The sequence below is a fragment of the Crinia signifera genome, chromosome 1, assembly GCF_055691185.1.
Source record: "Crinia signifera chromosome 1, ASM5569118v1, whole genome shotgun sequence".
Taxonomy (NCBI): Eukaryota; Metazoa; Chordata; class Amphibia; order Anura; family Myobatrachidae; genus Crinia; species Crinia signifera.
The window spans coordinates 304685030-304701360 of NC_139217.1; the positions used below are offsets into that span (position 1 = coordinate 304685030).

Here is a 16331-nt window from a genome sequence, read left to right on the forward strand (position 1 = left end):
GTGGAGCTATAATGTGAATGCCTGTAAAGCAAGACTTGAAGCAGACAGAATAGAGGGTGGATCAGTCTGTGCCTACCACCCACACTACATCTACCATCTCATCCCAATCTATGGATACCGATACTAGACACACTAGTACTATGGGGGAGGGTGCTGTAATACTTCTGAGCGAAGAATATATGTGGGACATATAAACCAGCAAGTAATCCTATCAGGCAGCATACACTTTAGACAGGCATTTATAAAGCCTCTGTATCCAATACATGTTCAGTGTGATCTGAAGGGTTAAGATTAAACAGCAATCATTGTGCAGGGCCAGTCATTTGTAATCAGTGTGTATAGTAGAATATGGTGTGACCTGAAGCAACCTCAACAGACAAATGCAGAGCTCTTCTGGAGAGATGCCACTGGTCACATGAGGGTAACCCAGTTTTCTGCAATGTCCTAATATATTCCTAGCCGTGCAGCATTCACAGATCCTATGATGCAGTGTTGCAGAATGCAGATATACTGGGATACAGCCCTGTGGGTGGGGGGAGAATAATACTTTTTGGTACTTGTTTCCTAGAACGGCCACAACGATTTAGATCGTTGTGGTCGTAAGATAAAAAATCGGATCGATCGCATCGCATGCGATTTGGTCGCATACGATGCGACCGATCCGATCTGCCGATTTTTCACCCGATTTTTTTTTTTTTTACACCAGATTTGTTTAAATTGCCCCCCCAAATGTTAATAAGTGTGCTAGACCCCACGATAGACGTGAACCCGAAGCGTGGCGAGCGCAGCGAGCCCGCGAGGGGCGGCGGTGCGCGTCCTCCGACCTTTTCATTCCCCTACTATCCACTAGGGCGTGGAGTGAGAATATAATAGTGTGGCGAGCGCAGCGAGCCACCGAGCCCGAAGCGTGGCGAGCGCAGCGAGCCCCGCGAGGGGACGCGTCTAACTTCACAGGTATACGCGTCCCCTCGCGGGGCTCGCTGCGCTCGCCACGCTTCGGGCTCGGTGGCTCGCTGCGCTCGCCACACTATTATATTCTCACTCCACGCCCTAGTGGATAGTAGGGGAATGAAAAGGTCGGAGGACGCGCACCGCCGCCCCTCGCGGGCTCGCTGCGCTCGCCACGCTTCGGGTTCACGTCTATCGTGGGGTCATGGCGGGCACATAAAAAATGTGAAATGGGTCATATTGGCCCATTTCACCTTTTTTATCATTTTTCCCTATGTGAGATGGACTTAATCAAGTCCATCTCATCTTGTGCCATTATAATGGCACAAGACCGACCGATTTCAATGTTAAAAGATTTTTTAACATTGAAGTCTATGGAAAAATCGGGTCAATCGGTCGGTCGCATCGCGGCCGATTTTAATTGGTCGCGACCGACCGATTGACCCGATTTCTGTCAATCAAATGGAAAAAAATGTAAAAAATCGGCCACATCGTGAGGATCGTGTCCCTTAATTAAGAGCCACGATCACTCACGATTGTGGCCGTTCTAGGAAACAAGTACCTACTTTTTTACATAACAAAGACCACTCTTGAGATCTTGCTATACCCAGAATTCCCAGGATTAGAAGTGGAGGGTGAGATGGGGGAGGGGGAACAATGCTCCCTGGTGCACACACAGAGAGACTCTTCATGCTGTATAGAGGCGGCCACAACAGCAGCAGTGTCCTGTCCTTCCTGCCAGTCAGTCGCCCGGGGTAATAACACTTCCTGCTCTACCCCCTTCCTCACACTCTCACGGCTGTCAGTGTCACAGCAATACACCTGACAGGCTGCAGTAGTATGGACTGGAGCATCACCAGTGCTGGATACCATACACACCGGCCACAGGGACGCGCAGGAAGCGGCTGCCACACGCCTATACTCGCTCTGTGTGAGGATAATGGGCCCGAGTCACCGGTGTCAGCGGTACGGGCGCACATGACAGGAGTGTGAGCAGCGGGTCACTGGCAGCACGCCAGGACCGGGACTCTGCGCTGTACTCCCGGCGCTGGAGGCGTGCGGGGGTCGCCGAGATCCATGACGAGGTGTCTTCTGCCTGCTGCAGCGCACGTACTGACCTGCAGAGCCGGCGACAGATTGGATGGGGGGGACTGGGCCTCTGGCGCGTTTCCTCTCCCCGGCGCTGCGGTGTGACAGGCGGCTCCCCGGGTGACACAGCGTAGGCGCTGCCGCAGTACCGCACAGAGCGCAGCCAGCAGCACTCACCAGCAACTGACCCGGGAGGAGGAGCCGCTGCTAGTGATGGGCTGGGCAATGGCGTCTCTCAAAGCCAATGACAGCGTCAGGAGTGGAGAAACGTCAGGGGTCTGCCAGGGGGGAGGGAGGCGAGTGAGTAAGCTCTCTACAAATCAGAGCGTAGTATCGCTGAGTGCTTTGCAATCAGACGAGGCGTGGATAAGCCTGTGCGGCGAGGGGAGGGAATAGCCGTCGTCATGGCACCCGGCGGTGAGGCACACATGGGGCAGTGATCCTCCAATAGGCGCAGCGTTCTGGGGAATGCGGCTACGGGTACTCTAGTGGCTCAAAATCAAGCTTTCAACATGAGCTCCCAGAAGGGAAACGTGCAGCGCTCCCGGCCGCAGAAGCACCGCAATGTGACCGTATTTAAGAACGACAAATATGATAACAGCTCCCAGACCAAGGTGAGACGCCGCGCCGCTGTCACAGCCTTCTGCGGGAAGCCGGTCCAGTCTAATATAATACCTGATATAGGGTGTTCGGGGTAACCATCTGTACTACTATATAAGTAGCCGATAAACACCAATTAGATACTATCCAGTGATTGGCAAGTGCTTTCTATTGTGTGTCGGCAACATGTGGCAGGTCAGCTCCTGTGGAGCTACCCATCTCAGTATACCCGGCCACACACAGTCTTAAGGTGCCCATACACTAGTAAGATTTATCTTCAGATCTGGCTGGTTGGAACAAAAACATGGTTATGGATGAGTGACAGTTTGTCAGTTTTCCAGCATTTCCAAGCAAATGGTCAACTGTCATTTCCTCTCATCCATAACCATGTTTTTGTTCCAACCAGACAGATCTGCAGATAAATCTGCGTGTGTATGGCCACCTTTACTGTGAGAGCATATTAACCAGGTAGCAGTGCATTCTGGGATGTGTAGTTTTACAGGAGTTTAAATACTTTTCCTATCTTTTCTATACAATTGAATAGAACAGGGATAAGCAATGTGTTTTAACTCCTGCAGAACTTCTTTGAAAATCCTGAAAGTACTCCAACCCGCTATCACAGATGGGTATATAAACCAGCTCACTATATTACAGTAGACGTTTATGGGGACGAGGCTATGATCCAGTGACGTGCGGTGAGGTTAGTGTCAGGTGAGGCATGTGCTATTTGGGACAGTTACAGTGAGAAAGCGAGGACAGTGACAGTGAGGATAGTAACAGCAGGAGATGGGGAGAGTCACAGCAGGGGGTTGGGGACAGTGACAGTGAGGAGAGTAACAGCGGGGCTTGGGGGAGAGTGACAGTGGGGGATAGGGGAGAATGACAGCGGGGAGTGACAGTGGGGGATTGGGGTAGTGACAGTGGGGAGAGTGATAGCGGGAGAGTGACAGTGGGGAATGGGGGAGAGTTATAGCGGGGAGAGTGACAGCGGGGGAAGGGGGAGAGGGATATCGGGGAGAGTGACATTGGGGGAAGGGGGAGAGTGACAGTGAGGACAGTGATATCGGAGAGAGTGACCATGGGGGATGGGGGAGAGTAATAGCAGGGAGAGTGACAGTGGGGGATGGGGGAGAGTGACAGCAGGGGATGGGGAGAGTGATAGTGGGGGATGGGGGAGAGTGACAGTGGGGGGATATGGGAGAGTGACAGCAGGGGATGGGGAGAGTGATAGTGGGGGATGGGGGAGAGTGACAGTGGGGGGATATGGGAGAGTGACAGCAGGGGATGGGGGAGAGTGACAGTGGGGGGATATGGGAGAGTGACAGCAGGGGATGGGGTGAGTGACAGTGGGGGATGGGGGCAGTGGGGACATAGGGCTGAAGTATTACTTACTTTTAAAATCTACCAGCAGCATTGGCAGCCCAGTGACCAAGAGGAGGGGACACAGCCGGCCCAGGCTGCAGCATCAGGTGGAGGAAAGCCAGGCCTCCCGGCGGGGTCCAGAAATACAGCCGCTGCACACTGAACTGTATAAACATACAGCGCTGAGCTGCCGCGCGCCCCCCCTCCCCCCTGCTACTGGGGGACTGGGGGAAAAGAGCTGACAGCTCACTTATAAACATACAGCGCTGAGCTGCCGCGCGCCCCCCCTCCCCCCTGCTACTGGGGGAAAAGAGCTGACAGCTCACCTATAAACATACAGCGATGAGCTGCTGCGCCCCCCCCCCCCTGCTACTGGGGGAAAAGAGCACTGGGGGACTGGGGGAAAAGAGCTGACAGCTCACCGTGCACCTGACCGGAGAGAGGGAGTTCAGCGCCGGGCTGCGGGCGGCCAAGTCCCGCTGCAAGGTGAGCACTAGCCGCCGCTACCACCCCCACGATTATTAGAGCTGCAGCCCCGGCGGTGGCTGGTAGTGGCAACGGCAGTAGCGGTCCTCACTGCCTTTGCCCGCTACTCCTGCCAGCCCCACTGCTGCGGCTGCCCCTACTCCCACTGCTACTCCTGCCCGCCCCCTGGTTAAATGTAATTTTACACAAAATCAGTGTGTGGGGATACGGGAGCCGACACTGCCACTACGCAGCTCAGGGGCAGCGGGTACAGGCTGTCAGTGAGTGACAGCCTGCTCCGCTGTCCTATCACATCTGTCTCAGTGACAGGGGCGTGCGTCCCTGTCACTGAGGCAGAGGAGTAGATGCCGCTTCCCCATCCAATCTTAATGGGCTTCTCAGCCTATTTTCCCCCTGCGGGTTATCCCCGCCCCCCACTGCCCGACAGTCTTCAATTGTCAGCGGGAGGCACAGCTCCCGCTGCCGCCCAGCCTTCCACAGTGTCCCATCTCACAACTATAAAAATAAAAAATCAAATGAGCATATGTGTTATAAATATCATAATTTTTTTAATCAGTTATGAGACAGGGGAGGCTCTGCCTCCCCTGACTGCACGTCCCTGCTATGATCTCTCCTGCAACTGATGTGTGCAGTTGGAATGTGTCCCCGCCGTTTCCTTAAACAGCTCCCATTGCCATGCCAAAAATGACAGACCATAATTTATTTATATGGTGTCACAGCACCTTCCAAATGTTATGAGCAAACAAGAAAACGGCAGCTTACAGTATAATGTAGTAAGATAAGTACATGTTCTATAACCATTGCTGCATCAAGAGACATGACTTTGAAATAAGCTTCAGATGGCATAAGACAATCTAACATAAGACCCGTACACACTGGGCAACTTTCATGTGAAAGCTGCTCAGTTTTCTCATCTCGGCGGCTTTCAACATGAAAGCTGCCCAGTGTGTACGGGGCAGCGATGAGCGGTGGGTGAGTGCTGCTGCATGCTCCAGCATCATCGCTGCCAGCCGCCGCTTATCTGCTTGTATTACCAGCAGATGAGCAATGGAGAGGATGGCTTTCCATAGCGTCCTGCTATGGAAAGCTGTCCAACTCCGGGAAAAATGACTGGGCAGAAGGAAAAACGCTCAGTGTGTATGTACTGAGCCTTTTCAGCCCAGCTATTTTCACCATCATCGAGCACTATTCACACTGGGCATAATCGCGCAGTGTGTATGGACCTTAACAGCTCATACACACTGGGCTATTTTGAGCTGAAAGCAGTTCAGTTTTGTCGTTTGAGCTGTTTTCAGCTCAAAAGCCACCCGGAGTGTATGGCCAGGTGGTGAGCGCTGATGTGCGTTCCTGCATCATCGCCGGCCGCCGCTCATCTGCTATTATTACGGGAAGATGATCAACAGGGTGGATGGCTTTCCTGCTATGGAAAGCCATCCACCCCCGGGAAAATCGATTGGACGGGCAAAAATGCATCTTAAGAGCATGACAAGTCTATAAACGGAGGTGGCCCTGCTTGTAGGAGCTTACATTCCAAAAGGAAAGGACAGATAGGAGTGACACAGGTGGGATAGACGTGAGCATGGAACAGAGGGTTAAGGTGCCCATACAGGGTACAATATTCCCCATGCGTATTGAACTAGATCGCATCGCATGCGATTTGCGTGCAGTGTGATCGGGACCTAGTTCAAAAAGCACAGGCTGCAGAGACTTCATGTGCTGTGTGATGGGATGCCCTATGGAAGCACGCATCGCACAGCACCATTGTACCGTGTATGGGCACTTTTAGAGTAATACCCCTAGTACACCAAAATCCCAGGTCAGAGCTGGGAATTTAAACATTGGATAATCCTGTGTTTGCTCCAGCTTTAGATACATTTCCACTGCACTTTAACCTAGGATATTGCTGTATCAGCCACGTTTACATTGAACCCAGGCTAGCCCTGCTTTTTCCTATGGATGTCATTAGAAATGGCCTTTATTGTTCTGCAGGGTTTAACAAAGGATTTTGATGCTGCAGGGTGGGTAGCTGCAGGCTGTATAGAAAGGTGTGAGTACAAATGCAAATTAGGACAAGTACATGGTAAATAAAAGACAGTTGCAGCAGCAGTGGACACTGACACAATCATAACAGTGGCAGAGATCTATTCTTAGAAAAGTACATGAGGAGAGAGTACCCTGGTCGTTAGAGCTTACATTCTAAAGGGAAGCTGCAGACAAACTGGGGTGACACAGCAGGGATAGAAGTGAGCATAACAGAGGGTTAGGATGAGAAATGGTTAGATTTAATGAAGAAGTGGGTCTTAGAGCCCATTTAAAGTTTTGTAGAGAGGTGGCAAGCCTGATAGGTGGGGGTAGAAAATGTCAGAGATACGGAGCACAACGGCCCAAAACCTGGAGGCGGGAATGGGAGGAAGTAACCATTTTGCAGGAGAGGCGATGTGCATTTGTAGAGCAGAGAGGTCGGGTGGGAGTGTAAAGAGAGACAAGGTCAGATATATAAGTGGGAGAGGAATGGGTGATGGCTTTAGAAGTGAGTGTAAGGAGCTTGAATTGTATTCTGAAGGGAAAGGGGAGCCAGTCTAGGGCTTGTAATAAGACCTTATTCAGGTCCATTCGCAGCAGCGCTATGTTCGCACAGAGTCCGATGTTGTCTAAATGCGCATGTGCGTACGCAGGGTGTGTGCACCCATGGTGAACAGTCTGTTCGCCAGGTGCATGCACCCAGGACAGGGGGCGCGGGCAGCCCCATTAGCAAATGGTAACACCTAGCTTTTCATGGATGTGGGAGGTTCCCCTAGACCTGCAAATGGATGTTACTGTGTAACATTCATTTGCATGCCCTGCGTGCGAATCACGCTTGCGAATGGATGAGAGCAGTCCACCATTTGCAAGGTGGGGTTTGGTTGATTCTCAAGGGTTCAAATTAGCATCCGATCGAATCATTCAGAATAACCCCCATAGGGAGTTTCTAGAGGAAGATGAGCCGGGCAGTAATATTGAGGATAGATTGGAGTGGAGATAAATGTTTTACAGGATGGCCAGAAGTAGGAGATTATAGTAGTCCAATCTAGATTTGACTAGTGAGTGGATAAGGGTCTTTGTAGCATCCTGGGTGAGATAGGGTCTGATCCTTTTGAGGTGGAAACAACAGGACTGTGAGAGATGCTGAATGTGTGGTTTAACCACTTGAGTGTTATGCCTGGAAATTTCTCGGGCTCAGCTGCGCTGCCGCAGCGGGCTGTCCCGGGAAATTTCCGGGCATACCACTAAAATGAAGGAGTGCGCCAGTGGTGTCCAGGTGTGCACCACTGGCGTATCACCTGTCCGGGCACCCCCCCCCCCCCCCCCAGGGGCCGCTCTGCTGTCCCCTCCCCTCAATCCCCCTCTCCTTTCAGCTCCGGCGATAGTACACCGGAGCTCCCCTGCCCCCCCCGCCGCCATTAGTTCTAGTGATTGACAGGCGGCAGGCTCGGGAATGTTCGTGGCAGCTCAGGGGGACTCCGGAGAGTTCAGGCACCCGAGTCCTCCCGAGCCGCCGCGAAACATCCCCGAGACTGCCACCTGTGTGATCACACTGACAGGCGGCTGGGGCAGCGGCGGTAGCGGAGCTCCGGCGTACTAACGCCAGAGCGAAGGTGGAAGGGGGAGCAGCCTCTGATGATCTGTGGTGGGTTTTGCTGGGGCAGGACAAAGGGGTTAAAGGAATCAAGAATAACGCCAAGGCAGTGTACTTGGTGGCTAGAGGAGATCGTTGTTCAGTGGAAGTTGAGGTGATATGGGAGGACAGTAAGATGATCCGTTCATTCTTATACTGCTTTCACATTGCAACCCTGCTTTCAACGCATTTTTGTAAACGTTTCATAAAACGGGTCAAAAGCCAGTAAAACCCCTTCACATTGCATGTTGTAACCAGTATATTACTGTTTATAAACCGTTTTTGTACCTTTCACATTCAACCCGTTTCACCCATAAAAAAACCCGGCTTTTTTGCAATAAAACTCTATTGTGTAATTCCTGCTTGTGGGCAGTGACAACATGCAGGGAGACAACCAATGACTCTTGTGCAGATTATCATGTGTAGTTCAAAACGGTTCTGGGCCGTTCAGACTGGCGGAAAAACGGCTCAGAACCGTGTAGGATCCTGCTTATAAAAAGTTTTCAAATGCTGGTATTCTGTAACCGGTAAATTCTTTGCGGACCTTTCACATTGCAGCTGGTACCATTTCAAAATGCTACAAAAAAATGGCAATATACCGGTTTACAAGTGCAATGTGAAAGGGGTATTAGACATGTTTAGTTTATGAGTGCGGAGATCGGAAGAGAGGTCAGGAGAGGAGAGGTTGATTTGAGCATCATCAGCATAGAAGTGATATTGGAAGTCAAATGAGCTCACCTAGAGATGATGTATAGGAAGTTAAAAGGAGAGGACCAAGAACAGAGCCTTGGGGGACACCTACTGTCAGTGGAAGTGCAGAGGAGGTGGAGTCATGGCAAGAGACAAAGAAGGAGTGGTCAGAGGTAGGAAGATATCCAGGAGAGAGCAGTAACATGCCGACCAAGGAAGTGAAGGATTTGGAGAAGGAGAGGGTGTCAGCAGTGTCAAAAGCATATTGGCAGAGTAAAAGAGTATTGGCATTTGATTTGGCAGCATGAAGATCATTGCAGACTTTAGTGAGATCAGTTTCAGTGGAGTGGAGAGGATGGAAGTCAGACTGGAATGGATCAAGCGGGGAGTGGGACGAAAGAAAGGCAGTAAGGCGGTTGTAGACCATTTGCTCAAGGAGTTTGGAGGCGAAAGGGAGGAGAGAAATGGGTCATTAGTTAGCCAGAGAATTGGGATTAAGGGTAGGTTTTTTAAGGATAGGGTAGACCAAAGCATGCTTGAAGGCAGAGGGGACAGTACACGAGGAGAGGATAGATTGAAGAGGTGGGCAAGTTGGGTGGAGGCAGGAGGGGATAGGGTCAGATGGGGAGGTGGTTAGGGGGAACGGATGAGGCCCATGACTTCCTCACCAGATACATGGAAGAAGGATGTCAGAGTGTGTAAGGGGGAGGAGGAGGGATTATGAGGGAGAGGAGATTGCAGGTTGTCTGGTAGGATGTAATGTCCTGACATATGGCGTCCATTTTGGATGTAAAGTAAGTGGCAAAGTCAAGAGCAGAGAGTGAGGAAGGGAGGAGGGAGTTGACCTTTGCAAAGAGGGATCGTGAGTTTCTAGACTTGGGGGAGATAAGATTCTTGAAATATGACTGTATAGCAAGGGAAAGGGCGACACTGAAGGATGAAAGCATAAGTTTGAAATGGAGGAAGTCTGCCTTGGAGCGCGATTTCCTCCAATGTCGTTCAGCAGTATGTGAGCATTTTGCAGGTATTTGGTGCGCCAGGGTTGAGGTGTTCATTTCCAAGGGTAAATAGTGGTTGGTGGAGCAATAGAATCAAATGCAGAAGTAAGGGAAGCATTATATAGGGAAGTGGCTTGTTCAGGACATGAGAGATAGGGAGGTGGTGTCAATAGCCTAGATGTTATGCTTTGTGATTGTACTTTTGGGAGGTGGAGATGGAGAAGTAGAGAGGCTGAAGTTAAGAGAGAGACGGTGATGTCAGAGAGGGGGAATGGGAATTTGGAGAATTCAGAAATATCACAACAGACCAGATCAACTGAGCTTCCATTCGCATGGGACGGTGAGGAGGTACACTCGGAGAGACCAAGTGAAGATGTCATGTTAAGGAGTTTTGAGGCAGAGGTTTCTGTGGGAATGTTGATCGGTGCATTTTTCAAGGGAGCGATCACACTGAGGCCTGACCCGGGTCAACCAGCTTTATCCCAGGAAATTAGTTTGGTGTAAAAGGGGTATAAGCTTCTTATACCCCTTTCTGGGTTTGATGAAAAAAGTGGTCTTCAGAGCCCTTTGAAGTTTTTGTGGAGAGTCTGATAGGGAGAGGTAGGATTGGGAGGAATTAACCAGGAAAGGTGGCATGCAATTCTGGATTAAAGACGGTAAGGGGGAGTGTAAAGATGGGTAAGTCTAGATATGTAAATGAGAGCATAAAGAGCGTAGGCATTGTACGTGAGTGTGGCAATCTTTGATTCGGAAGTAGAGCTTATAAAAGGAAGGAAGCAGATATATTACCTTTGGAGAGTAAGATGAGCTGGGCAACAGTATTAAGAAAGATTGACATAGAGAGAGGCGGTGGTCAGGGAGACCAGATAGGAGGAGATTAATGTAGTCCCTGGAGATGACCAGTGAGTGGATGAGGGTCTTAGTAGCATCCATGGTGAGAGAGGGTCTGATCCTGGAAATATTGGAGAGGGCAGCACTTGCTCCCGTGACCAAGCAATGTGAAACGTACATCGGGAAACACTGTCGGTCACGTGGTGCACTCACGTGACCCGCATCTACAGGCCGGGACAGATGCAGGAGGAAGCACAGTGGGGGAACATAAGAAGGGCGATATTATCACTGCATTTCCAGGCACTGGTGTGACACCACTTACTTGCACACACTATACGGCTAAGGTAACAGTAGAACTTAGAGTGTGTTTAGTCCATTGGTGCCATAAACCCAACCCGCCTCCGCTACAAACAACGGGACAGAAGAGCTATTACAATTCTCCTCTGTATCTGTGCTATAGCTAATACATGATGATACCCTGCACCAGTCCATTAACAAAAATTGCTATTATTTATTATGCTATTGTGCTATACGATCATCTAATTTACAACAATCTTTGTGGCTTTTTGGAGGCATTAGGTGTTTTTTTTTTAATAGAAAAAATAACCTATGATTTAAATCCTATCATGGTATAAAATAGGACAAATGAGGATCACACTTGGTACTTTTATACAAAACCATCTCCAATACCAAGATAGGCCTGTATTACAGGGACAAATTGCCTTATCAGTCTTAATATTTTGCAGTTTCTTTTTGTTGTGTTTTTTTGACAAGGAATTTATCACACCCCATTTTATTGCATATCCATTACAATTTGTCTTTTAAATACTGTAATTATACAAAAAATCTGTACTTGTTTAGTTTCAAGGCGGCAGATATATCGCATACGATGCCATTGGATGCAATTTTGTACCTGTTCATAACCCCACTTACCACTACGCATGGAGTTGATTTTATATAGTGTGGCGAGCCCTGTGAGGGGACGGGGATTACTTTACATGTATTCCGTGCCGAGCGCAGCGAGCCCCGCAAGGGTTGGCTCTGGGCTGCGCTGGGGATCTCGCGTGAGTAGCGAGATCCCACGCATGCCCAATCCTGCCGGCTGGGGGAAGGAGACACATCAGTTTACACCTATCTCCAAGAGGGGACATCTCCGGAGGGGGGAGTTAGCATCTTGTTAATACATCTTGTCGGTCTCCCCTCCTGATTCGCCTCGTTAATGAGGCGAAGCAGGAAGTATTATAGCGGCGCACTAAGCGCTGCTATAATACATCTGCCCCAATGCCAGAAACCATTTACAGCAACTTCTTATTTTGACAGTGACCATGGTCAAATTGATATAATATTTTGATAATTATCTGGATTCCACTACAATCATAAGCTCGATCACACTATTCCAGCTTTGGCATTTGTTGTGTTAGATTTAATAGGCTGAAAGATTCAGAAAGTGAGATATTTGGTAATAAATCTCAAGTTTCTTTAAAGCAGCAATCAATTACACTGCTAAACCAGTTTGATTTTGAAGTGTAAATGTTGCCGCTTTAAAAAAACTGGAGATTTCTCACCATATCTCTCACTTTCTGAATCTCATCCTATTAAACCTCACCCAGTATTTCATTTGTGAGCTGACAAAAAAAAATCGAAAAATGACAACTTAATTTGGAAGTTTTTGAAAAATAAATCGCAAAAATACAATAGAATGAAAATAATTAACCACAAGTAAAAAAAAACAATCCAAAAACCTTTTCTCTACATACATAATGGAGATTTGTGTAAAAAGGACAGAACATAGGCCCACTATGTTCTGTCTTTTTTTACACAAATCTCCATTATGTATGTCAAGAAAAGGTTTTTTTTTTAACTTTTGGTTAATTATTTTCATGTTTTTATTCTATTGTATTTTTGTGATTTATTTTTCAAAACTTCCAAATTAAGATGTCATTTTCCGATATATTTTTTTGGTACTTATGTAATATCTGGGCTCCCGTTTTTCTTATGAGACCACGTCCCCTCGCGGGGCTCGCTGCGCTCGCCACGCTTCGGGCACGGTGGCTCGCTGCGCTCGCCACACTATATAAAATCAACTCCATGCTTAGTTGGATAGTAGGGGTATGAAAAAATGGGGTGCATTTAACATGGGAGCCCAGATAATACATAAGTACCATTTTTTTTTTGTCAGCTGTGAATAGCAAACATGGATAAAAAACTACAATGAATTTATGATGACGTAAAATTGCTTCTTACCCATCTGTGTACAATACATATTTACATTACGTTAAAGGTTAAAATCACGCCAGAACAGTGCATGTTTTTTAGGGCTGTTTTTGCTGCAAATGGTCTTTTCATTGTTGAGGCACTGTACAAGCTGCACACAAGGAGTACTATTGTACCTCCGTACACAGCTCTGGGCACATCTGTGATCGTAGTACAGTAGCTCTTCATTGTGTCCACTACTGTTATGTGACTTGTCAATATACTATTCATTACCCCTTCCCTTACAGTGCTTCATGGAAGATTCCATAAAATATCTTTAGCCAACTGTCTAGACTCTAGAGTCATGAGTACTACTGTATATGTCATATATTGGAATCACATACATATCCGATACCAAAGGAACATAATGTTATATGCACTCACCAACTAGTAGGTTTCCTTTCTGATAGATGTTGACTCGCTCACTGTGAGGCTGATGCACGGTCACTACTATGCCAGATTACATAGTCTATCTTGTGCGTAACATAAAGAGAGTGCACACAGCTGGTATGTAGAAATGAGATGCAATGGGGGTGAGAAGGGATGTTCTTATTCAGACAGATTACAGTCAGGAAGTGTATAGACAAGTGTCAAAACTATGTAAAGGAAGCCTATACACCTTGGAAAGCCATATTAACGGCTGGCGGCCAGGGAAGATGCAAATAGCGGATGATGATCATTGGCACTTCCTGTTTATTTTATTTCATTTATTTTGCATATTTGAGATGTGGAGAGTTATTAATGTATTATGTAAGGATCTTGTAGTTTATTGCCTCAATGTCAATACATTTCTTGGATATGGAATTACGGTACTCTTTACCTAGCACGACGCCCACGATTTTGATCGTGGGCATCGCAGGTAAAAAAATCGCGGGCATTGAATGCACAAAAAATCGGGTGCGACGCGATGCCCGCGATTTCCCATAGTGAACAATGTTAAATGTCTCAATTGACCCGATTTTCATGTTCAATGCCTCAATTGACCCGATTTTTCTATAGGAAACAATGTTAAATGGCCCACAGAGGCCAAATAGGCACCCTGAAGTGTGAAATGTCCCCCACAATTGTTAACGCCACCCCACGATCAACGTCAACCCGAAGCATGGCGAGCGCAGCGGTACGCGTCCTACGACCTTTTCATTACCCCCACTATCCACGTCGGCGTGGAGTTGAGAATAGAATAGGGTGGCGAGCAGACGCGGATACCTTCACAGGTAAACGCGTCCCTTCGCGGGCTTCACAGGTATCCGCGTCCCCTCGCGGGGCTCGCTGCGCTCGCCACACTATTCTATTCTCAACTCCACGCCGACGTGGATAGTGGGGGTATGAAAAAAGGTCGTAGGACGCGTACCGCCGCCCCTCGCGGGCTCGCTGCGCTCGCCACGCTTCGGGTTCACGTTGATCGTGGGGTGGCGTTAACAATTGTGGGGGCCATTTCACACTTCAGGGTGCCTATTTGGCCTCTGTGGGCCATTTAACATTGTTTCCTATGGAAAAATCGTGTCAATGAGGCATTGAACAGGAAAATCGGGTCAATTGAGACATTTAACATTGTTCCCTATGGGAAATCGCGGGCATCGCGTCGGTCGCGTCGCACCCGATTTTTTTTTTAGTGCATTCAATGCCCGCGATGGGCGCCGTGATAAGTAAAGAGTACCGGAATTACTTTGAACATGTGTACAGGGACCAGCAAGTGTCTGGTGTATGCAAATCCGATATGTATGCTACTGTTGCTAACCGAAGGGAACACATACACTCACCATTCATTTATTTATTTTGGACCAATTTACACCTTTTTTTGCTACTAACTCTATATCCTAGTATAACTGTGAATGTTTATAAAATATACCTTTTAGGGTTTGACAACCCTGTGCCAGCAGCTGTTGATTGCACACTACACACCACCTGTGCATAACTGTGAATGTGTTGTGTAGTTTTTATTTTATGGTACATACACTTTGTATATGTACTTGAGTCCTGTTTTATGCAGGGAGATATAACATACACCGGGCCAATTGAGACTCAGCCAATCAATGGCAGGCCAGTCATTTCAAAATATTAAGCAGCCTCATCCCGCCGCCCATCAAAATGCCGCTACAAGCTCCAGCAGCCTCCCAGTCGCTGTTGCTCGGACGGACCCCGCTGCCCGCCCCCCCCCCCCCCCGCCATCACCACCAGCTGGCCGGACCCCGCTGACCCCCCCCCCCCCCCCCCCCGTCACCGCAGCAGCTCCCGGGGAGAACTACATTCAATAAATCGCATGCGATTTATTGAATGTAAAAATGGCATATCAAATGCTAGATCGCATGTGAGCCTCCTGGGGGGCTCTGGGCAAACTGGTCCGACTTGTCCTTAGGACAAATCGGGGCCAGTTTATGGGGGACCTAATGCACACAAAATTTAAAGGTGTGAACAGAGAATCATTCAAACAATTTGGGAAAAGGTGCTCTATTAATATTGTTCATATATCCAACATAATTTATGGGAGCATATAAATATGATGATTATATTAAGTGTCTGTGGAAGTAAAATAACATAGCGAAATTCAGTTATGCGGTTGCATAAACCTCCCTTCACTGGACACCCCCAAGATGGGGATGGATATGGAACCACTCTACTAACTCCACAGAGGCTAAGATTGCTGCAGGAATCCAGTCCGGCATACCGGATTATGGACTGTTCCGTTTTTAACCCAATCACATAATATTGTGTCATATATTGCTGTCCTTAAAAAACAAACAAAAAAACCCCACACAATATGAGTGGAAATGTATGGCTGTTGAGGTATATCTTTGGGCAATGAAATGAATCGTAAGAATTCTATTTCTTTTTCAACTTCATGGCACCCATAAGGTACAGGATGTATCCATTCAGTGTATTATAGAAGATGGCTAGTGCAAACAAATGGCAACAAAAGACATTACTTCCGTCACTTCTGTTCCTCTTGTACGTTTGCACAATGACATTTCATCATTTTTACAAGCATTTGTCTGGATGGAGTAGGTCTTTGAGGATGAACAAAATGTTAATCTATCCTCTTGAATTCTTTTTGTTCTGGACAGTTACATAGAAATTAAACCCCTCCCTCCTCCATAAAAATCCATGGCATGTAAGCATTCTTCACTGTTGGATGGATTTCCCTATAGATATTAAATCTTACTTGGGGGTTCTCGCTGTGCTCGCCACGCTTCGGGCTCGGTGGCTCGCTGCGCTCGCCACACTTTCTATTCTCAACTCCACACCGACGTGGATAGTGGGGGTATGAAAAGGTCGTAGGACGCGGACCGCGGGCTTGCCACGCTTCGGGTTGGCGTTGATATTGGGGGTGGTACACAGTGAAAAATGACATTTGGGGGCCAATTAACATGTTTCATACTAATTTTAATGCATTTGGATGCATTTAAGATTAAAAACGTATG

At 48.1% G+C, this 16331-nt stretch overlaps 2 protein-coding genes across 2 annotated transcripts in view; one reads left to right on the top strand and one right to left on the bottom strand.

Moving 5' to 3' along the window:
* ABHD17B (abhydrolase domain containing 17B, depalmitoylase) overlaps nucleotides 1-2365 on the bottom strand; it is a 31171-nt gene extending 28806 nt beyond the window's left edge. The window contains exon 1 of the mRNA XM_083186092.1: nucleotides 2067-2365. The gene's annotated coding sequence lies outside the window, so the exon portion shown is untranslated. The remainder of the gene's footprint in view (nucleotides 1-2066) is intronic.
* Nucleotides 2366-2489: 124 nt separating this feature from the next.
* C1H9orf85 (chromosome 1 C9orf85 homolog) overlaps nucleotides 2490-16331 on the top strand; it is a 38105-nt gene continuing 24263 nt past the window's right edge. Inside the window, exon 1 of the mRNA XM_083186093.1 lies at nucleotides 2490-2651. Coding sequence (XP_083042219.1) covers nucleotides 2550-2651 — 102 coding nt within the window. The 5' untranslated portion in view covers nucleotides 2490-2549. The remainder of the gene's footprint in view (nucleotides 2652-16331) is intronic.